General features: G+C 32.6%; 1 protein-coding gene across 6 annotated transcripts in view; it reads left to right on the top strand.

The window, feature by feature from the left end:
• STXBP5 (syntaxin binding protein 5) overlaps positions 1 to 20,605 on the top strand; it is a 150,989-nt gene extending 130,384 nt beyond the window's left edge. For all 6 annotated transcript variants that reach the window (XM_039846957.1, XM_039846953.1, XM_039846952.1 and 3 more), the window contains 6 exons: positions 2,160 to 2,399; positions 5,235 to 5,604; positions 5,909 to 6,074; positions 7,166 to 7,277; positions 15,645 to 15,865; positions 17,595 to 20,605. In XM_039846957.1, the coding sequence (XP_039702891.1) occupies positions 2,160 to 2,399; positions 5,235 to 5,604; positions 5,909 to 6,074; positions 7,166 to 7,277; positions 15,645 to 15,865; positions 17,595 to 17,636 (1,151 nt within the window). In that variant the 3' untranslated portion in view covers positions 17,637 to 20,605. The remainder of the gene's footprint in view (positions 1 to 2,159; positions 2,400 to 5,234; positions 5,605 to 5,908; positions 6,075 to 7,165; positions 7,278 to 15,644; positions 15,866 to 17,594) is intronic.
• Positions 20,606 to 25,549: the final 4,944 nt, after the last annotated feature.

Raw genomic sequence — 25,549 nt, 5'->3', positions numbered from 1 at the left:
GGCCTTTCTTTGGTAATCTGATTTTTATAGAGAAGTCATATAATAAAAATGCAGTTGTAGTTTATGAATTTTGTATAGTTAAATTAGTTCATTAAATTAAAACACTGTTTATTGGGCCTGCAAATTAACATTTGCAGTATAGATTGTTGTGAATCACCTAATGTAATTTTAATAGATATCAGTGAGAGTTTTTACACAGGTTATTTTACATGGAAATTTGTTATCAAATTAATTACAGGAAGCTTTTGAGGGCATATAAGTAGGATCCAATTATACCTTTTTTACTTAATAAACTACAACTTAGAAAACTTTAACCTTTTTTTTTTTAACATTATGAAGGCATTTCTTTCACAATAGCATTGTAAGAAAGCATATAATGTGAGCAGTAATTTATTAGTTGTGAACAATAGAAGCTACTAGAAATTTTATTATACCCTAGTGGTACAGCATAAACCCATTGGTTTAGATACTTTCAACTGTAGATTGGTCTTCAACACGTATTTATTGAATACTTTTATATGCAAGGCACCATGCTCAATTCAGTGGGCATCAGAATATCACAGGCTTTGTGCTCAAGAAACTTACAGTCACTTTAGAGCGAGGCCTAAGACACGTCAGAAATAACTACAGAACAAATGTATTATTCGTGCCACAGGAGAGATAAAAAGGTATCAAGATTTAAAAGAGAGAAAAACTATATATGGTTTTAGGAATTGGAATAAATTTCATGAGGATGATAGTACCTAAGATGGAGGATAAGCACAATCTTGACAGGTAAAGGGAGAGGCAAGAGCACCCACCAGAAGAAAAAAAAGTCTAAAAGTAGGTAAGTGCAGGGTATGTTTGGAGAACACCAAATGCAATGCTTAGTTTGTTTCCCACAGTGAAACAAACTAAGCAGGTTTGGAAGATTGGACGAAAAGAACAGATCAGAGATATTTTGTGGAGCGTCTTAAAAACTTGAATAAGGTTATAGGCATGATCAAATGAAGAGAAACTACTGAGGATTTTTAAAATAGAAATAATAGAATTATAACTGTACCTTATATTATGTGAGTTGTGTTAGAACAGTGACAGAGTGAAGCTGGAGAGATCACTTGGGAATTGTGCAGTAATCTAGGGAAATGGTAATGAAGGCCTGAACTGAAGCAACTGGGAGTTAACTGTTAATGGGAAAAAAACAGGACATTGGAATAAAATAACACAGGACTTGGCATCCCATCAGATGTATAGGTAAAGTGGAAGGGAAGAACCAAAACTGCTACTCCTTTAGGAGACTGTCATTAAATAGTACCATTAGAAGAATTTAGAGCTTTGGGAAAATATGCATCTTGATTTTGCATTGTGAGATATTACAGGAAAAATTCCCATAAGCATTTGGAAATGCAGTTCCAGGAGATAAGAGGCCAGCCGGGGCTTGAGACAGACTTGAAAGTGGCCACAAAGAAGGGGGTAGCTAAAGACAAGAGAGGGTTTCTTAGTATAATTTATAAGTATTTCTGTCATTATAGGCAGAACTGGGTAAAGGGAATACACACAAGTTAAGTGTGAGCCAGATACCGGTTATATATTGTGATGGAAAATGCCTTAGATGAATGTGAATTATAGTTAAAATGGCATTTAAGAAAAATGAAAGCTAAGTTTTTATGGATTAAAGGCTTTCATGTGGACAGATTTGGGAGGAAAAAAGTCCATCGTACAATAAATTTGAAGGTAGAATCAGAGTACTTCTAAACAAATTTTTTAAATGTGGAAAATTACAAATACCTGTACTTTTCTAGTTCTACCTAATCATGAAATTGTATTACCAAAGAGAGAAACAGCGCCAGGAGAAAAGAAGGTGGCGTAAGGGCTGAGATTAGACAAGGAGCCAGGATACCAACAGAGACCACACTAAAAACCGTAAAGATCACACATTTGGAAATGTACTGGGGTGCACCCAGCTCACTTCTGAGAAGTATGGATTTGTCTATTTGCATTTTATATTTAGCAAAGGAAAAATCATTAGCATAAAAGTAAATACTTTTTCTTTTCAATTAAAAGATTAAATATGCTATAAGTTTTGTCTTTTTGCAGATTAACTATTTGGCCAAATTTATACCAAACAAAAGAAGTGATATTGTATAACTTGAGCAGTCTCATATTTTAAATCATTTCAGATGTAAAAGATAATTCCTTCAGCCGATCCCGGAGTTCAAGCGTAACCAGCATTGATAAAGAATCGCGAGAAGCCATCTCTGCTCTTCATTTCTGTGAAACTTTTACTCGAAAGGCAGATTCAGCTCCCTCCCCATGTTTGTGGGTTGGTACTACGTTGGGAACAGTGCTTGTCATTGCACTGAACCTTCCTCCAGGAGGAGAGCAAAGACTTCTTCAGCCAGTAATTGTGTCTCCAAGTGGTATGTACACTCTGGGGTCGTGCTTATATTGAAGGTTTACCAAAATTTAATAGAAGCCTTTGCTTTTCATTTCTGCATCAAGCTAAGAATTCTAAAATGTAAACTAAATGGGGATAGTTACAGTCATGTTTTTAATAAAGGAATAGATGGAGTATGATTCCAAAATATCATTTATTAATACAGCCATTTAGGTTTTACATTTCTTTAAACTAGAATCATGTCTAAAATGATTACTATGTAAGAATATGGGGGAAAAAATCCTAATGCATTCCAATATATCTCAAAATATTATGTTCTATAAGCAAAAGGATGGTACATATTTAGGAGAAAAACAAAAGTATATCTTTAAACAGTATACATTTGGCTGTTTTTAAATTTCTAGGTGTAAAGTCTTAAAATAGATTATTTTTTTCTTTGAAGTATTAGAGAAAGATGACTTAATAGCAAATTTAAGAAGAAAAAATTTACACTCCGTATATTAAAAATGAGATTGAATTTTATCAAATGTATGTGGCATCTGATAGGTCTAGAAATAACTGAGAATTCTGGTTTTCATTACTAGTTTGTGGTGATCTAGATAGAAAAAAATGTGATTTTTGCTCATTAACGTATTTCCTGTTTGTATAATAGACTTTAACAATACTTGAAATTTAGGATTAAAGTATAATTATGTATTAATGTTCATTTCTGAACTCTCTTTACATTAAAGGAAGTTTGATTTATTCATTCAGCTCAATAAATATTTGAGTATATACTACATGCTAGTTAGAAAAGGCTACATGATGATATTAACTCATTTCTTATTAGTAAGCAACAAATATGCATATAGGAAAAAAACTAGAAAGATGGAAATTAAAATTGTTACTAGTAATTATCACTGACTAGTGGGATTGTAATTTTTATTTACTTCTTTTTACTGATATGTAGTTTCTAAATTTTCTACAACAAACATATATCAGTTTGTAATAAGAAAATAAATGTTTCCAATAAATAAAAATGATAGATTGAATATAGATAATTTATTATTAACTGCATAAAAATATTTAAGGTATTTTCCAACTTGCAATAAAATCACATAAGCTGTAAACTTACTTTGATATAAAAATAATTTTATATCAAAGTAAGGAATTTTTGAGTTCCTTCACAATGGTGGAATCTTTGAGATTTATTTTTAATAAGGTATCTGTTTTAAAATATAACAGTGATATTCATATTATGTTATTTGTATTACAACTGTGAGGAAAGAGAAGTGTTTTTCAAGCAGATGGATTTCTGTGCTTAAGAACTTGAAATGGTCTACTTTGTCCCTAATTTTTTTGTTTTTTCCTTCAAAAGGAGAACCCAACAGTTACACTGCTGTGCTGGAAAATATACAAAATCCTGCTAACTATAAAACAGGCATATATTTAAATATCTTGGTACATTTTTAGAAAATCTATATACTGTGTCATAAATGTTCACATGTGCTATAAACAATTCCCAAATTAGCAAACCATTTAAAATAGTTAAAAGACCAGATTTAGCAAGTAAAATGCAGGATGCCCAGTTAAATTTGAATTTCAGATAACAAATGTTTTTTAATAAAAGTTTTTTTTTGCCCCATGCAGTATATGGAAAGAGAATGCAGTATTTGGGACATACTTATACTAAAAAAGTATTCATTATATATCTGAAATTCACATTTAACTGAGTATCCGTTATTTTATCTGGCAATCCTGCCATAAACAAAATATATAAATGCCAAGAAGAAAGGAAACTTTATTTTGTTTTCTAAGAAGAATTTTGAGAGAACATTGGGAACGCGCCCTCTGAGAAATAAAAGAAAATAATATATGGAAAAATTTTTGAAAACTATAAAATATTATATAAGTATAAAGTAATTAAATATAGCAAGTCTTTTAAAATAAGAACTGGAAAGCTAAATCAGTTCTATACCCTCCTTCCATAGGTCTCTGATTCCTTCATATTAGTACTGTCATTTCGCTTACTTAGAAAAGAGCGTAAAGCATAGTTACATTTTCAGCAGTGTGGGGAAAACGGAGTCCCATTAACTAAAGCAAGTCAAGAAATAGCAAGTCTAAATTAAGACTATAAGTTGACAAAAATAATACCCTGAATGTATTTGACATTTATTGGTAAACACTTTAAAAGGAAATCATGATTTTTTGATGTTCAGAAATTTGTAGAAAATTCTTTTCTCATTGGCCCTGTAGATCACTACTGTCCCATTCAAAATGCAATGTGGGGCACATATAGAATTTTCAGTTCTAGCAGGCATATTAAAAGAGTAAAAAACAGATAAAATTAATTTTAATAACATTTTATGTAGCCTGATATATCCAAAATACTTTTATTTCAGGATGTAATCAGTATTTTTAAATTATTGAGATATTTAATTTTTTTTTTTTTTTTGCCAAGTCTTTAAATCGGCACATATCCTCTCGTAGCATGCCACCGTTTGGACAAGCCACATTTCAACTGCTCTATAGCCACAACTGCTCTACTGCCATTTCGGACAGTGCAGCTCTAGATGCTATCTACTTGCTCTCATACTCATTGGTAGTACACTTGCCAGGTGTGAGAGAAGACATAGTTCTTGAAATTCTAGGATTTATCTCTTTGGTGGCGTTTATCTATTTGGGGCATGTAATATTGATATGTTTTTCCAAATTCAAATATCATCTGAAGTTTGAATCCTGTCAGTAAGCCAGTGTGCAATTTCAGATGGTATACATTTTACACATTTTTGAGTGTCTATCATGTGTCAGAGTTGGAATAAACATATTTACTGTGTGGATTAAAATATCTATTATCTACTAAACTTACATATTTTAGGCACCATATTGAGGTTAAAAGGGGCGATCTTGAGAATGGCATTCCTGGACACCACAGGCTGCCTTTTGCCACCTGCATACGAAGCCTGGAGAGAACACAATGTTCCTGAAGAAAAAGATGAAAAGGAGAAATTGAAAAAAAGACGGCCGGTCTCCGTGTCCCCTTCGTCTTCTCAGGAAATTAGTGAAAACCAGTATGCAGTGATATGTTCTGAAAAACAAGCAAAAGTAATCTCACTGCCAACTCAGAACTGTGCTTATAAGCAGAACATTACAGAGACCTCATTTGTGCTTCGTGGAGATATTGTAACCTTAAGTAACAGTATCTGCCTTGCCTGTTTCTGTGCCAACGGACATATTATGACTTTTAGGTAAGTGTTAGATATTTTTTTTAAAGCACAGATATAGCATTTCCGCCTTCAAAACATAATATTACAGAATTGTATTCGGTTTGAAAGAAAGGCTTCTATTTGTTTACAGCCTTATAAACTGAGAATTTGATTTCATTCAGTTGACGGTGAACAAGTGTATGAGGAATACCAATCAGTTTTATCTCCCGCTCAGGTGCACTAAATCATAAGGTTTATAAGATTGCTGTCATTTTACCTTCTATAATAGATTGTTCAAGACTAAAACTTACTTTTATTAACAAGTTTTAATTTTTTTTTTCTCAAGTTTGCCGAGTTTAAGGCCTCTATTGGATGTGTATTATTTGCCCCTTACCAATATGCGGATAGCCAGAACGTTCTGCTTCACCAACAATGGACAAGCACTGTATCTTGTTTCACCTACAGAAATCCAGAGACTCACTTACAGTCAAGAGACCTGTGAAAATCTGCAGGTAAATAACAAAAATATTTCTATAGTTTCTTCAGAGGTGAAATATTCCCTAAGGTCCTATATAATGTCCGTCCCTTATACTCACAGTAGTTTACAGATGAGCCTGCATGGCCTGCCCCTGCTTAGCTTCCAAGATCAGACCGAGATCGGGCTTGTTCAGGGTGGCATGGCCGTAGACAATATTGACCATTTTTTTTTACCTCTGTATTTTCAGTGCCTAAAAATAATGCCTTGGTAAAAATATGTTGAATACCAGAATACGGCAGAACTAGTACCAGGAACCAATAGTGTTTGGGGTTGTTTTTGTTTTTTGTTTTGTTTTGTTTTTGTATAATAGCTACTTCTCTTCATTGGGCAGAAATGCAATCCTAAAACTTCACTATACTTTATTTTGCTTCCAAAACTTCCTAAAGCTAGCTGCCTTGTAAATAATGTTGATATTATCCTTCTCTTGTAAAAACTCTTCTTCCTTTTTTATGTTGTCTACAAAGTAACGTCAGTAATCTTTCTTGTTTCCTAACTTAACTTTTACCTTTTCCATGCTCCAAGGAATATGGACAGTAATTCAGAAATTGCTAACAATATAGAAAGCCTTCCCCATCTCCCTGCCAGATTTCTTAAATTCCAGGTGCATGTTGGCATAATTCTCTTCCTAGCATACATTTATGAAAAAATAAGTTGGTATGTCTTTCTGAATTGCTAATTTTTTTGACTCAATTGAAGGTGGGAATATCTAATTTTTAATCCAGTTTCCAATTCATGATAATAAGAGTTATGTGAAATTTTTATCAAAGCTCAGAATCTCCTCTCAGTTTAAGCAGGAATATTATCTTTGCCTGAGATGTAAGAAAAGTAATCTAGCCAAAGTAGCAAGCAACAGGTTAGTCTTAGTCGATTTAGTTTTAATAACTTACTGTTTGACTAAGTCAGTATGTACTGGATCTGATCGTTTGAAAATGTGCTCTTAATTGTTTGCGAATCTCAACAGGTAATATTATAAGCTTAAGTTAAAGAGTTTACAGCGATGGTTGTGTGAATTATAGTTTAGTTTCCCTGAAACTGTAACAACTACGATTTGTTTTGATTTTAAAGGAAATGTTAGGTGAACTCTTCACTCCTGTAGAAACACCAGAAGCACCAAACAGGGGATTCTTCAAAGGCTTATTTGGAGGAGGTGCACAATCTCTTGATAGAGAAGAACTGTGTAAGTTGATATATTTAATTTGGATAACATACCTGTAAAACAAACATTCAAGCCATATAAGTTTTTCTTACATGTATATATTATGTTCACGTTTTTCTCCTTTGTCACAGTTTTTCATATACCTACCCATGTTTTAGAAAAATGCACAAAGTTATTTTTTGTAACTCTTACACAAATCAGGGGAATATTTTACTCAGGGAACAAAACGCAGAATAGCTTCAGGTCACTAAAACGGAGTATTCACAACTTGAAATGAATAATTTAGAAAGTATTTTTATTAAATGTGATCTTCATTATTTTTTAAATTTCTTTTTTATTAAATTTATGAGGTGACAGTGGTTAATGAAACTGTATAGGTTTCAAATGTACAGTTCAGTAACATGTCATATGTATATTACATGATGTGTTCACCAACCAAAGTCAAATCTCCCGTCACCATGTATTTGATCTCCTTTGCTCTTATCTTTAATTCTATAATTGACTTTAATTGTTGCCCTTAAATTTGTTTTGATTTTCTACATAACATTCAGTTTTGTGTTGTGTTAACTCTAACTACATTTTTTTTGTTAGTTTCAGGCATACAGCACAATGGCTAGGCGTTCACACAATCCATGAAATACCATAAGCCACAGTATTGCAGTGGCCGTGTGTGGCGCCAGGTAGGGCTGGAGTAGTCAAGGGGGATCAGTTCGTGGATTGTGTGGACGCCCTTAAGTTTTGAAAAGTTTTTACTTAAACATTTGCTCTGTCTTACAAAAATCTGCAGAACTATTCTCATTGCACTAGATTATTTAAAATGCAAATCCAGTCCATTTACTACCTTCCCCATAATGGCAACAAATCAGAAATTGGTCCTTAAAGTAACTGATGGACCAATGAATGTTTGACCTGTCTTTCAAGTGGGAGCTACTATCTACCCTTGATTTTTTTCTTTCATTCTTCTTTTTTCTCTAAAATATTTTAGAAATTTCATTTTGTGTTTGAGTAATTAGAAAAATATAAGATTAAACACCAGTAACTAGGAATGCAGTGCAATTTCATTTTAAAACTTATCCAGATAGTCTGGGTAATGAGAATTGGTGAATTTTAATTTATTTTAAGAAACGAAGACTGTTCTTCAAGTCATGGAGAACTGGTCTTTTGAAATAGTATTCTCACCAAGAATAATTATACAAAATCAAAAAAAAAATTTATTTCTTAGAAACATCAAAGAGCTGATAATACATTAAGGGCAATATATCCATGGGGAAAAAAGGAAACTCAGAGTGGTGAGCCTAGCAACCTGAGGCCACTTTTACCCTGAAGTACTTTGATAATCTGAAGCAAGAGACTGAGATACTAACTAACCTGTGTTAGGACTAGCAAGATGGGATCACAGAGCTGACCCTGATAAACAAATCCTTCTCTTTCCGAGAATGCCAAAGGCTGCAGCTGAAAAGTAAAGGTGAACTGGAAGTAAATCATCTCACACGCACACACAAACTTTCAGCTCAGCTTCAAATTACCTGAGTGGCCAAAAAACTGTCAACCTTAATTAAGATTTTTGCAGACTGCTAAAGTTCCCAGCATCTGACAAAAGCAAATGAAAATGTTCTCCAAAGGAAGGTGACATATTTCAAGTTTTCGAATTATTTCTAGAAATACTTTTTCAACTATGTAGTCATAGATAACCAGGAACCCTAGGAATCAACACCATGATCAGTAAAACAAACAAACAAACAAACAAAGCAAAATTATGTGTATTTCAAGTATTGAAAACTATAAAATAATAATGCATATTATGTTCAAGAGGATAAGCACCATGCCTAAACGTTCTGTCAGGTAACTGCAAACTATACAAATCAATACAGCAAGTGTGTAAAAACTACATGAAATTGGAGAACCAAAAGATTCAAAAACCAAACTTAAAAACTTAGTGGATGAATTTAAATACAAATTAGATAAAACTAAAGAGAGAATTACATAAATTAAAAATCAATCAAACCATCCAGAATGTAGCACAGGGAAACAAAAAGATGGAAAAAATAGAGAAGATAAAGTAAATAGAAGTTGCAGTGAGAGAATCTAACACATGTTTAGTCCTTCTCAAGAAGGAAATAGGAAAGAATGTGAAGAAGAATTATATGTAAAGAGAGATGGCTGGAAATTTTTCAGAATTGATAGAAGATACCAATTCACACATTCAGGAACCCTAATGAGTTCTAAGAAGGATATATTTTTTTAAAAGTTCATAGCTAGATATAGCATATGAAAATATATTAGAGACAAAGAAAACATCTTTAAGATGGCTAGGGAAAAATAATAGATACCTTTTAACAAGCTAGAGACTGACTTCTCAGCAGCCAAAGATGATAGCGTGATCTTCTATTCATTGACAGAAGATAGTACTTAATCTGGAATTCTGTACTCAAAATATCTTTTAAGAATAAGACATTTTTAGACAAGTGAACAGATTAATAAGCCTTGTTGCCACCATACTCAGGGGAACTCTAAAGGGTGTACTTCAGATAGAGGGAAAATAATCCTTGATGGAATGTCAGAGATACAGGAAACAATGCTTTGGAAAGAAAGTAATAAATATATACATAAATGTAATTAACATAATCTTTTTGAACTGTAAAGCAAAGTCTTGTGGTTCGTGTACACACACATATACAAATAAACAATACAACCCCCAAAATTGCATGAAATCAAGGGAGTTGGAAAGAGTAAGTGGATTTAAGATAATCTGAGCCCTGCATTTTTTTTTTGAGACATGTAAAAGTATCCATTGGTATTGATAAGGATGCATGTTATAATTTCTAGGGTGACCTCTATAACCTAAAGAAGATGTATGTAACTTCAACATGAAGAGCAACTTAATCTCAGTCCTTCCAAAAGCAGGGAAGAAAGAACACAAAATAGGTGGGATAAAATAGAAAACACATAAATGATGGTAGATTTAACTTAAATATAAATAACAATAGTAAATGTAGGAAGAATGAATGTTCCAATTAAAAGACAAAGGTTATTGAATTTAAAAAGAAAAAAATGTAAGAAGGGACACATTTAAAACATAAAGGCACAGAAAGATTGAAATTTTAAAAGATAGAAAAGCATGAGCATAAATGAAGTATCAAGTGCTATAACTATATTAATATCAGAAAGAGTAAACATTTAAGGCATTATCGAATGCACTTAATATTTTGACTTCAAAATATATAAAAAACAAATATTGACATAACTACTAGAAGAGACAATTTCCCAATCATAGTGGTTATATATAGTGATTGAAATATAACAGCAGACAAAAAATAACTAAGGATATAGAAAACATGAACAACACAATTAATGAACTTAAACCTACTGAACAAATATAAAATGTTGCAGAATATACATTCCTTCTTTTCAAACACAGAATGTTCCTATAAAATGTATTCTATTAAATAATGGGTGTATGCATATTTATTATACAGTTCTTTTTACTTTCCTATATATTTAAAACTTACATTTTAAAAATAAAACTTACATTTGGGGCTTTTTATAAGCTGACCATATGTTAGATGATTTTTGAAAATCAACAAATTTCAAAGGATTAAAATCAGTTTGTGATCTATTGACAATGCAGTTAAAAAGCTAATTTTAAATCCCCATGTTTGAAAACTAAGAAATATATTTTCTGAATAACCTGTATCAAAGAATTCATAACCATAGGTAAACATCTAAAATTATACATGGAGTGATATTCATAGCCTTAATATATATTTATTATTAGAAAAAGAAAACATGAAATGAGTGAACTGAGCATTCATCTCAAAAAGGTAGAAAAATGGCTAAATAAACCAAAGAAAATAGATAATGAGATAGTAATGAAATGGTAAATAAATATACTATAGAAGAAAATTAACAAAGGCAAAAGTTGATTCTCTAAAAGTCTAATAAAATTGATAAATTTTTGTGAACTGAGCAAAATAAAAAGAAAGCCCAAGTAAACACTGTCAAGAATGAAAAAAAGTCACTAAAGATACTGCTGCCATTTAAAAAAGCAATAAGAGAATATAATTTATAACTTCATGATAAATTTTGAAACTTTCAGTGAAAGAAATTCTAGAAAAATATAACATCAAAATGGAAAGAGGAGAAATACAAATCTCAATGTCATATAACAATTAGATATTGAAGCCATCATTTCAGACTTTTTCACAGGTAAACTCTTGGCTCAAATTTGCCCTCACTATTAAGTTCAACTAAATATTTAAGGTGAAAGAATAATTTCACTCTTAGACAAACTCTGTCAGAAAATACAAAAAAAGGTACACTCATCAATTTATTTTGATACCAAAAATGAACATAGTATGAGAAAGGAAAACTAAAGCAAATATCATTCATTAACATAGACAAAATCTGAAATTAAATATTAATATAGCATATTCAGCAGTACGTAATAGAGATGATACACCATGACCAAGTTTGGGTTGTTCCAGGAATTCAAAGCTGGTTTGTTGTTTAAAAAAATATTAATGCATGGTTCACCACATTAACAGATTAAGGACAAATATCATATGACCACCCAACAAATGCAAAAAGGATATGTTAAATTCAATATTCTTTTCTGATAGAGAGTTTTAGAAGGTAAGTTGATAAATTATAGCTACAAAATCTTATGTAACATTTAACTATCAAAATTCTAGAGCAAATATCACAATGCAGAAACATTAAAAGTTTTTAAAAACTTTTTTTTTGAGATAAGAAATGAGACAGTGTTTTCTGCTTCTACGTACATTTAACATTGTATTGAAGTCCCTAGAGAGTATGGAAAGAGAAGAAAAAATAAAAGGTACAATAATAAGAAAAGGAGAACAAAATCATTTCTAATGATTGATACACTTGACACATTTAGAAAACCTAAAAGAATCTTTAGCTGAACTGTTAGAAATAACAGAGTTTAGCACACTTACTGAATATAAAATTAATTTTATTTATATCATATTAACAACAATAAAAAAATGAAAATTTTAAAATTACTGTTTGAATTAGTTTACTGTTGCTGCTATAACAAATTACCAAAAACATAGTGACTTGAAACAACACAAATCTATTATCTTACAGTTCAGTAGCTTAAACATGAACGCGAGTCTCACTGGCATTGCCAGGGGTGTATGTTCCTCATTAGAGGATTTAAGGGAGAATTGTTTCCTTGCCTTTTTTCTGCTTCTGGACGCCATCCACATTCCTTGGTTGGTGATCTCTTCCTTAGTTTTCAAAAGCCAGCAACTTTTCGCGTCTCTCTAACTATTCTGTTTTTCTGAGGCTGCATCTCTCTCTGCTCACAGCTGAGAAAAGCTCTTCACTTTTAAGGACTCATATAATTACATTGGGTTTACCTTGATAATCTCACTATTTCTAGGTCCTTAACTTAATCACATCTGCAAGTCCCTTTTGCTATGTTAGGTATCCTGTTTACAGGTTCAAAGAATTAGAGTATAGTCACCTGTACGGGGGGCGGGGAGAGGGGCATTATTCTGCCTACCACAATGGTGTTTAAAAAAATATCTAGAAATAAATCTTAACAGAAGATATTCAAGATCTCCATGGGGAAAATTAAAAGACTGTTGAGAAGTGAAAGACCAAAATAAATGGAGAGATTTATCATGTTCATGCAGAAGATTCAATAGAAGACATCAAAACTGATATATGCATATATACACATATATGCACACTCCCCCCCAAAAAATTGTAAATGATACTAAATTTTATATGGAAATTCAAAGGATCTCATCTCTATTTAACATAGAGGCTTTAACCAGGGTGCTTAAGCAAGAAAAGGAAATAAAAGTCATGCAGATTAGAATGCAAGAAGTAAAACTCTCTCTACTTGCAAATGACATATTCTTGCATATAGAATATCTTAAGGAGAACATACATGCACTAAAAAATAGCTAATAAGTTCAGCAAGACCACAGGATACAGATCATTATAATTAATAAATTGTATTTGTATACACTAGAAATGAACAAACCAAAAATTAAATTAAAACAATTCCATTTTTAATAGCATCAAGTGATAAAATACTTAGGAATAATTTAACAAAAGAAGTGTAAAACATACACTCAAAACTTCAAAATATTTGGAGAAATTAAGACAAATAAATGGATTGACATCTGATATTTATGGATTGGAAGATTTAATATTGCTAAAATGGCAGTATTCCCCAAGTTAATCTGTACCTTTGACCCAATCCCTGTCAAAATCTCAGCTGATTTTTTGAAGAAAAAAACAAGCTCTTCCTAAGATTCATATGGAAATATAAAGGATCCAAAATAGACCGCCCACCACCACCACACACACACATATACACATCTTGAAAAAGAAAAAAAAGATGGAGGACTCACATTTGATTTCCAAAGTTAGTACAAATTTGTAATCAAGATACTGTGCTACCAGCATAATGGTAGATACATGGACCAATGGAACAGAATTGAGTGTCCAGAAATAAGCTCTTTCATGTATGGTCGATTGATTTTCTACAAGGATGCCAAGAAAAATCAGTGGTGAAAGGAATGGTCTTTTCAACAGATGGTGTTGGGGCAAATGCATACCCACATGCAAAAGAATGAAGTTGGACGCCCACCTCATACCATATACAAAAATTAAAATGGATCAAAGACCTCAGTAAAGAGATAAAACTGAAAACTAGTAGAAGAAAACATAAGTATAAATCCTTGTGATCTTAGATTAGGCGATAGTTTCTCAGATACGACACCTAAATGGATAAATTGAATTTCATCAAAATTAAAAGTCTAAGAGCACTATTAAAGTGAAAAGATAACCTACAGAATGTGATAAAATATTTGCAAATCATGTATCTGATGAGTCTAATATCTAGAATATATAAAGAACTGTTATAATTCAATAATAAAAAGACAGCCCCATTTTTAAATGGGCAAAGGATTTGAATAGATATTTCTCTAAAGAAAGTATACCAATGGCCAATAAACACATGAAAAGATTCCGAACATCATTTATCATTAGGGAAATGCAAATCAAAACAGCACCACTTACTCGGATGTCTGTAATCAAACAGACTACAATAACAAATGTTCTCCTGAACATGAAAAAAAAATGAAACCCTCATGTATTGCCAGTAGAAATGTAAAATGCTCTAAAGTCTTTGGAAAATTTTGGCAGTTCCTCAAAAAGTTAAACATAAAGTTATCATGTGACCCAGCAATTACACTCTTAGGTAAATACCCAAGAGAATTGAAAAACAGGTTCACACAAAAACTTGAAGAAATGTTCATCATCGTTATTTATAATAGCAAAAAAGTGGAACCAACTCAAAATGTCCATCAACTGATGAGTGGATAAACAAAATGTCATCTCTTCATGCAATACAATATTATTCAGTCATTAAAAAGAATGAAGTACAGATACATGCTATAACATGATTGAACTCTGACAACACGATATTAAATGAAAGAAGCCACACACAAAAGGGCACATATTGTATGAATCCATTTATATGAAATATTCAGAATAGGAAAATTTATAGAGACAGTAGATTATTGATAGCCACGGGCTGAGAAGACTGAGAAATGGAAAGCGACTGCTAATGATATTATGTTGTGCATGTGGGTTTTTTTTTTTTGTAGTGATGAAAATGCTCAAGAATAAACTAAAAATTACTAAATTGTTGAGAGGCAAATCTTATGGTTATGTGAATTATATTTCTAAAGAAAGGAACGTGTGCTGAGGGAAAAGGGAATTTGACAGCAGCTTTAACAGAATTTAAGGCTTTGAGTAATCTAGTTGTTAGGCGATCAGGATCTGATTAGGAAGGGAAAGGAAGCAATGAATTCCTGAGATCTTGTCAAGGAAAAAGTTTGATCTATTTGGTAAGTGGCAACATAAATGGAGAGAAAAAAGGGATGCAGCATAGCTAAACTTTTGGAGCCTGAAATAGAATACCGAACAAATTCATTTTTCTTTACTTTGAAGCCTACGTATAATATCTTGAGTAAGACAAAGTGTAGAGTAAATAAACTAAGTTAAATCTGTATATTTAGATTTAAGTTTTTAAATTTAATTATCTCAATTTATCTGCAATATTTTGCACACTTAAGAACAATTTTTACTGTTATCTAAACTGGTATCAGTATACACGTTATTTATTTCAATAAATAATTACCAGTTCCTTTCTTGCACATGTCCTGTTACGTGAACTGGTATAGTGTAAAATATTAATTAATGTACACTGTGTTTTGCATGTTTGAAAAAGTATCTAAAAATCATTAAAACCATCGTAATAAAAGAAAAGCATGTATTACAAGGTGAAGTATATAAACAAAACATGTCGGAGTCAAGCTTTCATTTGTCGCCTTCGTCCAGTTGGGGAGTCGTCGTCGGGAAAAGCTTCAAGGAGTCTCGCACAGCACATCCCCGGCCCTGGTGGCATTGAAGGCGTGAAAGGAGCAGCATCTGGGGTCGTCGGTGAGTTGGCCCGAGCCAGGCTGGCACTAGATGAAAGAGGGCAGAAACTCGGTGACCTGGAAGAGAGAACTGCGGCCATGTTATCCAGCGCAGATTCGTTTTCTAAACATGCTCATGAGGTATGTCTGTCAAACAAATATTTTATCAAAGAATAAAAACAACTTAGTATAGCAAGTATAAAAATTACTGTACTTTATAACTGTCCACTGTACATGTCAAATTCCTAATTTTTGCCACCAGAGGGTGCTATTACAAGACTATGTCTCAGGAGTTTTTGGTCTTCAACTGAAGTGTATAAATCTGAGGGAAACTGCTCAACTTCAGGTTTTTTGTAAACAAAGCCAGTGGCTTTGCATCTATTTCTTAGGGAATGCAATAGCAAAGCTAACTTTCCTAAATGCCTCAGATTCTACTATCAGTTTCTCCTAGAGAAAGAAATGATTTCTTCCTCTTGATTCCTTAGGCAGATCTAAATAATTAAAGTTGGCAAACACTTTTATTCAAATAACATCAAATCTGTCTGTAGACCAATTCATACAGAGGAGTAGTGAGATGCATTCTTGCAAGGAATTCATCTTGATGAACTAAGAAGTCATGGTGGAGCTCAGAAACATTCTATAAAGTGGAATTCCTAACTGGCCCTCTTAAAATTATGCTTTCTTGGCCAGCATAGTACACTTAAAAAAAAAAAATGAATTTAGAGGCCTTGAGATAGAATACACAGTCTTCATTTTGACAACACAGGTGTGCCGTTCCTCGATGCTTTATGCTGGGCTATTTAACTATTAGTTCCTAGCCTGGCCCATGAGGACATTTCAAATTTGCTATCTAAAAATACCATATTAAGGTTATTTTTATGTTTGAGTACCCAATCTATCAGCAAAAGATCTTCTCTAAATTTTTCAATCAAAAGTCATCTCTTCCATGCTCTGGAATGCTGACACCTAGAATGTAAAAGAAGTAACTTGACCTGGAAGTGATTTGTCCAGGGCCTAAAAGAGATTCAAAGATCATTTGTTGGTTCTTGTACTCGGCCAACACACACTTCAGATATAGGCCAGCAGCCTTCAATTAGGTGAAGAATTTTGTCGACTTAGCCAGCACCTGACCATGATCTCTAAGGCATATAAACCCTTCAGTCAATTTCAGAATATATCCACGCTCTATAAATATTTAGCAAAGAGGTCAATCTCGAACTGATAGCTTTCCCTTCAACGAATATTCTTGAGCCATATTTTTGAGTCTGAGGAAGGCAGTACGTCGAGGTGGTTAAGATCATGTTCTCGAATCAGACTAGATGGGCTCAAATCCCAGTTTCACCACCATGTCACCTTGAGGAACCCCTGTAAGCTTCAGTTTCTTCATTTATAAAATCAGGAAAATAACAATGCCTAACTCAGAGTTGCTTTGAAGACCAAATGAAATCATATAAGGAAAAAGTTATACAGCATTGGCTCAGAGTAAGTGCTCAGTAAATTTTAGGTGGCAGTAGTAGGAGTATTTTTAACCTTTAATTCTCCAGATTCTTTAAGCATTATTTTTCAGTTCAAATTTAGAGGTTATTAGCCTAGGTCACCAAAGAATGCACTGACCCAAATTTCATTATGTTACATGTGTAAGAAATGTGAGGTGCTTCTAGGCTGATTCCTAATCGTTATAGTCTTTTTTTCCTCCAAATGAAACAGTTCTTACTACTTTCAATATAAACTGATTTGAAGTAAGCAATTTAGTAACACTATAGAATACTTCAAATGATACAATGTTTTGGAAAAATATAGAAATTAGTTGTAACATATTGTTCTACCATTTTTAAAACATATTTTTTGTTTTTTTTCTCCCTTTATTTAGATGATGTTGAAATACAAAGATAAGAAGTGGTACCAGTTCTGACAACCGTAAATCCAACTAAGTCCAAGTTCAGCCAAAAGGAAAAAGAATTTTCCTTTTTCATTTTGCTGATTTTACTATAGGAAAGTGAATGTTAAGGGACGTTCATCACTGGGCACTGTTCTTTCCTAGCACAATCATGCACTGTTTTACCTCAGTCGTGTGGCTTTCACTGAGGAGTGTGCACACACTCAAAGCGGACTACGTGGTGTGTGCCAGCTGTGAGTTGACACTTTGGGAACTAAGCAGGTCACATGTCACAGATGAAGAAACAAAGGGGGACGTTGAGACATGGCAGGGACTATTCCCAGATCATTCCTGTATTACAGTTTCACATGCCAAAATATTCATGCTGTTGTATCTGCCATCAGTGTTTGACCTCTGAGGGAGAGGCCATACGTTAGAAGTTCCGAAGCTGAAACAGTTGTGTTTGTCTTATTGACTGACTTATAAACAGCTGTCTTGGACTTCCCCTCCCTTAAACTGACTGGTCATCAGTTTCATTAGTGAAAAAGAAACAAACTGTTTGTTACCCTATCTTTAGACAGATAAGCTGAATGGTGGGCTTTAAATAATAAAAACATACACATAGTTGACTTGTGTATGGGCTACTCTTGGATTCTTGTTATTGTATACTTGTGTTTAGTCCATATTTTGTCAAAAGCAAAACAAGGTGATACATCACTTTTCATTGAAAAGAAAAGTGTAGAGCATGACTGAACTGCTCATCATTCTGGAAGTTTCCATGTAGTGACTATGCAGTGTGGAAAGTGAGAAAAACCTCCATTGTGGTGAGGAGAATACTTCAATGTCCCTTGTCCTTGTTCTCATTAATTCAGCTAAAGGTGGATTTGACCAAAATAATTACTGGTTAAATTTGTAGAAATGTTGAAATTGGCTAAGTTTTTAATTTTGCTTGAATTTTTTTATAAAATGTTTAACCAAATGTACCCTTTGCATTATTTAATTAAAATTGCTAAAAAAAAAAGATGTTTCATTATTTCAGTAAAGTGCTCAGCTCCCTTTTTAAAATGCCCTTGATTTGCTAACAGTTCCAGTACACTCAGGTGATGAGCCAATTAAATCTTAGCGCACATGCTCTCGCATGGAAAATTATAAGCATCTGTTGTCAATACCTATCTCTATAAGTCTAGTCTGATGACCTACAAAATCTTCTGTAGGAATATACTATAAATCTGTACATGTCCTTTCAAGGTTTTAAAAAGCCAAGAGGAAAGGAGAATATGTGCATTTTGGTAACTAAATTATTTCTGTATCGGAGTATGATGCAAATGAGACCATCAGTGGACAATAAATGATTGGTTCCTAAAATAGTATTGCAGACAGCAAAGAGATGACTTGGTAGACGTTGAGAATAAGTAATCTTGTAATGCGGGCTCATCCGAGATTATTATTGATTGTTACTACAGCAACAAAAGGAGCAAAATAGAAGCATTACACTTAATGAAATTTAAATATTTTCTCCTATAAAAAATTGTTTAAAACCATTTTCTTTCTGCATTGAGATAATCAGAGCACAAATTGATAGCAAACATGATGGTTGTTTTTATATTCCATGTGATCATTAAAGGTATATGTAGAACACCTTAATTTCATGCAATCTGTTATGCATCTCTTCCTCTTTTCATTAATAAAGGCTTTTTGTTTACAATTTATAACGTGCACTATAGGCTACAAAGGTTTACATTAAAATTTACTTTAAATATCATAAGAGAGGGACTAAATATATGTGATAGAGATAATTGATCAAGTGAAAAGAAATATTTTAAAAATACAGTACTTTTCAAAAGTTTTTGAATTTGTAGAAAGTATCTATTAATGACGTTTCTGTTTAATGTCAGCTGTATGACGAACATTTAGCAGTTTACAAATTGCTTAATTTGTATATTATTGTTCCGTGATACGTCACAGAAAGTATTAGGTCTTTTCTAAAGGTAAAGTTTTGTGAATGTCATCTATAAAATCAGCAGTTACGGATTTGAAGTTGAGAAGCACTAAATATAGTAATATACTGGTTGATTACCCATTCATGTGGAAGGGTATATTAGCTCCAGTTATTTAATTTTTTGTGTTATTTTGTGTTAACTGTATATCAACTTAAATTTACTGTCATTTTCCTGTTGTATATACAATGAACGAATCTTGTAATTATTTTCAAATAGAGAAGTTTACCTGAGATGGATTTTATAAGAATATCTTAAATCAATATTTTGGGTTATTTTATTTCATTTTTAAATTAATCTACAAATTATGCACAGCACACTAGAAACTTAGGATTAGAAAGCTTGAAGTATTTTTGAAAATAGGAAATAAGCTTCTCAAAGTTATACTTGATTCAGTCTGTAGATAAGACAGTCTGCAGTAATAACTAACCCAGGGAATTTATTGTAATTTGAGAGATAATATCTCTATTTTTTTTCTTTTGAAATGCAGAAATAGTCACCAGCAAGCTAAGATTTCAGGAAAACAAACCAAAAAAAAAAAAAAAGTCAATATAGGAAATATTAGAAAAATGAAAGATTTTGTGTGCTTCTTCCATATCCTCAAACATTATTCTTTGTTGCATTTGTCCTTGGCTCTAAAATCATTGAAGTATTCATTGATTAGCAGTTTGTCAATAGAAAGTGGTTTCCCTATATGTACCACATATCCAGTTCATTTTGTTCTTCAGACTAAAATCCGTACGTATTTGCTTAGAAAGTTATTTGAAAAATTACAATCTGACAGATTCTGTGTATTATATCCATTTGAAGTTTTGCATCATCTCTATCCCCTTGGTTTGCATTTCAGTTGTACAAAGTGTCTCCAAAAATGGTTATAGATATAACTGAGCTATTACTTAATTTGATTTTTTATGGATGTGAAAAAATGCTGCTACTTGTCTATATTATGTGTGATATATTACAGTTTAATTAAAGAAAGAAGCATTTCTTTTGCATAGAACTTCTTAATTGTAGGTACCTCTGAAGTTATTTCATGTAGATATGTGAGTGTTTTAAACAAGTCTGAAAGTGTTACATACTTTTAGGTTTCAGGGGGTGGTAGGGAGACGGCTGAGTAAAGGGAAAAAATGTGGAAGACACCACGGAGTTCAAAGTTTTACCCTGAGTTCTATATTCCATATACATTTTGCTTAAGGCATTTTCTCATGTGACATTAGAAAAGCTATATCCAAAGGTAAATTTTTTTGTGGCAAAGATTTATTTTACATTTTAACTTTTGGGATTTTGTTTATTTGTTTTTCAAAATAAAGAGCACTGAACTTTAAACTTGAATTTTTTCTGCACTTTTTTAGGTAATGAAAACTTTTTATTATCATTTAATCCACATTTCTCAGTTCAGATCAAGTGATACATATGTATAAAACATACCAAAATCATGAATATGCTGCTAGCTAGCTGCACCTTAAATAATTAAACTGATCATAGTTTTAAAACCTTTACTAGGGTTTTATATAGTTTTCAAGGATAAAATATAGTAAAATCATTTGCCGTGTGCTTCAGTGTTCTAGGTCTTAAATTATTGCAACACTTTCAGATTTGTTTTACAGTCATACACTAACATGTTATATTTATACATACTGCTAGAGAATATACTTTTAGTTTTAAAATGGAATTTTTATAAATGTACTCTTTAATTTCAAAAGTGGTGAACTTGTTAAGTTTAAGTCAAAGTACTTAAAAAGTATGTATATTATCCATACAAAAATTATGTTTTACGCTTATAATAAGAAATACTGGTATCTCATATCGAGATACAATTAATCTCGAAGAATCATACATCATTCAAAAGCCTTCACACATGACAAGCAAGATATCATTACTATGGTTTTAAAAACCCTCTATTGAGCATTTTCAAATATTAATTTTATTTTGGGGAAAATGCCCACAATGATAATTGCAAGATCTTTCTCAATAGCTGCAGCTTGCTGTTGGATGCCTACCTTAACTATTGTTTTAAAAAATATATATATATTTAAAATAGTTTCCGAGGTATTTTCTTCTAACTTTTTTAAAAATAAATTTCCAGAAATGAAATACAGAGTTTATGTATTTTTGTCAATGCAGGTTTTTATTTTATAGTTTATAGAATTTGTTCCTTATCAGTTTGATACTTGATCAATATTCTTAGACTTTTTAATCTGTATTTAGTTTGAAAAGACCACTCCTCTCTCTTGTGTCTTTTTTTTCTTTTCCCTTGGATATTTGTTCTCTTGGATTGAAATTTATGCCCATAAATTTTTTTTTTAATTTGAAAGTGAATGTGAAGATACTGTTTACAGCTTTTGTTAATTATACTTTTCATCACTCTGATCAATTTCTTGTAAAGTGCTATGGGGATTATTTTTCCTGTGAGTATTAATGATCTTTCTACTGCCACCGAAGTTTTAAAGATTCTGGGGACAGGAAATAGTCGTAACAGCGAAAATTAAAGGGAAAACTTTAGCTTACTTTTCTCAGCTGAATTAAATGGTTTTAATAACTTCCCAATTATCAGGGTTATAACATTGCTTTCTTCAGTTACTAATACAGTCTTAAATTATTAGGCACAATTCATTTACAAATCGAGTCCAGTCCAGGGATACACGTAATTGCTCTTTTTATTACACTCTTTACATCAGAATAATCATGAATGTCAGTTTGGCCAGTATTTCACCATGAGACTTATAAAGTTTTATAGTGTATGAGATGTAAATAAATCAGTATTAATTTATTGTAGATTATTTGGCTCAGGCATTTAAAATGGATATAGGCTAATGGCAATGGAATCCTATTTGGGAGTTTGGGGTTTTTTTTTTAATACTTTTGCTATGTGTTTGGTGTTATTTAAACCTTGCTTCAACTGAAGACAATGTAAGGATTTGACAACAGACTCATATCAATAGGAAGCAGTGCAAAGGGAATAAATCGTGTTATGAATTTTTAATTACTTTCTTTTGTAAATAAATGGTACAGTGATAATTTAGGTGTGACCTCTGCTTAACATGGTAGTTAGAACCAGAAGAACATTTTGCTTTCTAGTTATACTCTCGGTTCATTGTAAATGCATCACCAAAAACAATATTAAAAGGAGCAAGATTAAGTTTTTCTAACATTCAGGGGCAAGCATGCTTGGTATAGAGCTCTAGCTTGTGTATACCTTAAACTGTACATGCAGGTAGTGTTCAGTTGCTGCACTTTATTTTTTTTATATATATCTTGCTCAGTCCAGTAACCATCTCAAAGGTAAATGCTGGAATATGCATTTTACATACGATAAAAAAAAAAACAACTGTGTACTGTTTCATTTAAAACAAAAATCAAAAAAGCACTATTGCAAACACTAAAAATGTGTTAAACTTTGTAGTTATTTTGCATTCCTGTACTTTACAAACTGTCATCACAGCAAAACGTTTAAAATTAGGTAATGAAATATTTTTGTAAATAAATACCATTAACCTGGTATTTTAAAAAATGTATTATAAATTAATGTTTCTGGAAAATGTTCATATATATGTATATGAATGTCTCTTTATGCTGAAGGGCTCTGATTGGGCAAAATAAAATACTCTAATCTCTCCTGAAACTAAACAAGCCCTTTTTTTTTGAAAATTTGTTTTAATTTTTTCTCTCAATTGTGGATGGAATTAACCCATTAGTTTAACCTAAGCAAATAATAGATGAAATAGATTTCTGCATTTGCAAAGGGAAAGTCAAGTTAATCAAGTAATTCGGTCAAGTTAATCAAGTAAATTAAGTAATCAAACTGCATTTTTTCTAACTATTTGGACTTTTTAATAAAAGTCAACTGCCCCAGCATTGGGTGGGGGGCACAGTAAGGGATGGGAAGCGAGGAGGTAGGTGTGAGCTCTCGCAGAACACTTCTCAGCCTGTAGTGTGTACAGGTATTCCCTGGGCATCTCGTTAAAATGCAGATTAAGATTCAGGGTGTCCAAGTTGGGGTCTTAACTGCATCTCTAACAAGCTCCCAGCTAGTACAGATCCTGCTGGTCCGTGGAACAGGCTGTCGGTAATTGGTATTTTTCTAGTAAAACTGTCAGTGTCCCAACTACTTGTACCAAAAATGAACATCACATTACTAGATCTATGGAATAATGTAACTCAAAGTACATCTAACAGTATTCCTCGTTGTTTCCATTGCATTTCATAATAAAGAGTATGGCGATTCTCTTAAGTTGAAGGTTTATTTGGTATTGAAATCTATATAACGTCGCTGCCCACATGGTGGCAGCCATGTTCCACCTTAGTGTCTGAGCCTTTCACAAGAAGAGCTTACAGCACCCTGTAAACAAGGGGAAACCACGGACTTTGCAAAGGTTCATTTTCATGATACTTTTTTATCTAGAAAATTATTAAAGTCTCAGATATGGAACAGAAAATATCTAAGATGTTTGTTATAAAGTGATGTAACATCATTTGGTACAGCGACCTGGTTTATTATCAAAAGAAATTTTAGTACTTTTTCAGAAAATACAGGCATAATGTGATGAAATTTTGAAAACTAAAAGATAATCTTCAGGTCTCTGTTCAGGGCTTTTTAAAGAATCTTAATTAGAGTGTGTCCTGCAGAAATGGGACAGTGCCATCCACTGTTTTAAATATAAATATACTTTTCATTTTATCTCTTCATGTTTATAGGAAATTTTTTATTTTCTTCCATACCCTAAAAATAATATGATTGCTATGTCATTGCACATTTTTTGTTTTTTGTACAAACATAATATTTTAAGAAAAGACTTCTCTAAGTCATTTTTTTCAAATTTTATTCATCTGCTTAACATCAATACTCCAGTGTATATTCTGTTCATTCGAAACTTAATGGAAATAGTCTAACCTTTAATGTTGATCACATTATCTAATTTTACACTATTTAAAAAAAAACATAACTTTCATAACTTCCTTTAAAAACGAAAAAACTAAGGTATACAATTAATAAAAACAAAGTCAGATAATACAGAATATATTGTTACTAGCAAAGTTAAGAAGTCAAGACTTAAACATTAAACTTAAGTTCTTAATTTCCTTCTATGTTGCAAATTTCTGTCATCCATGAAAGACCTAAAATGCTCATGCTCAAAAGATATTCTGAGGGACAGTTACCCAACAGAGTCACTGTTTCAAAATGAGCGTGTTTCTGTGTGTCTCCTCCCAAATAGGAGACCCCTTTGTGCATCCTTGACTGAGTTTATCTTTGTATCTTCCCCACTTTCTCTCTCCTTCTCCTTCCTCCCTCCATTTCATTTGCTCCTATCCCTGATGTCTCTTGCCCTAAATCTCTTTAGTCTTTAATAATGTTTATTTTAACCAAGGCCATTTCTTTGCAGATTCAGCAGGGGCTGAGAGGGGGTCTGTTTTTATAATTCCTTATGTTTCTCAGCATCCTACGTAAATATTGGGTGGATTTCTAAGTTCTGTAAACAATAATGCCATCCCTACTCCTTGTTGTAACCTCCAGACACTCAAAATCTCAGCAGATAAAGCAAAAACAGTTCATCACGCAGGAGACCTGTGCGGAGGCAGGGATTTTCAAAGTGTAAGCACTGAAGGAGCGTGATGTGCTAGAAAGCACTGTGCTGGCGGCCCTCGGGGCCAGTCCCAGCCGCTTCACGAGGGTGTTTAATCAGATGATGATTTAACTTTCAAAATCAAAGCGTCAAGAAATCACTAACAGTATATGGGTGTAAAAGTTAGAAGACCCCATTTCAGAAAACGTAACCCTCCCACATTCCTTTGACGATGACGTGAATACAGATACTGTTAGTCTAAGCAATGGTTCTCAAACTTGAGCACAGAATCTCCTGGGAAACTTGTTGAAACACTGCCGGACCATATCCCCAGAGTTTCTCATTCAGTATGTCTAGAATGGGGCCCAAGAATTTGTATTTTTAACAAGTT

The sequence above is a fragment of the Pteropus medius genome, unplaced genomic scaffold (assembly GCF_902729225.1).
Source record: "Pteropus medius unplaced genomic scaffold, Ma_sr-lr_union100, whole genome shotgun sequence".
Classification (NCBI taxonomy): domain Eukaryota; kingdom Metazoa; phylum Chordata; class Mammalia; order Chiroptera; family Pteropodidae; genus Pteropus; species Pteropus medius.
The sequence above is the reverse complement of the archived record's forward strand: the minus strand, read 5'-3'. Positions and strand labels throughout refer to the sequence as shown.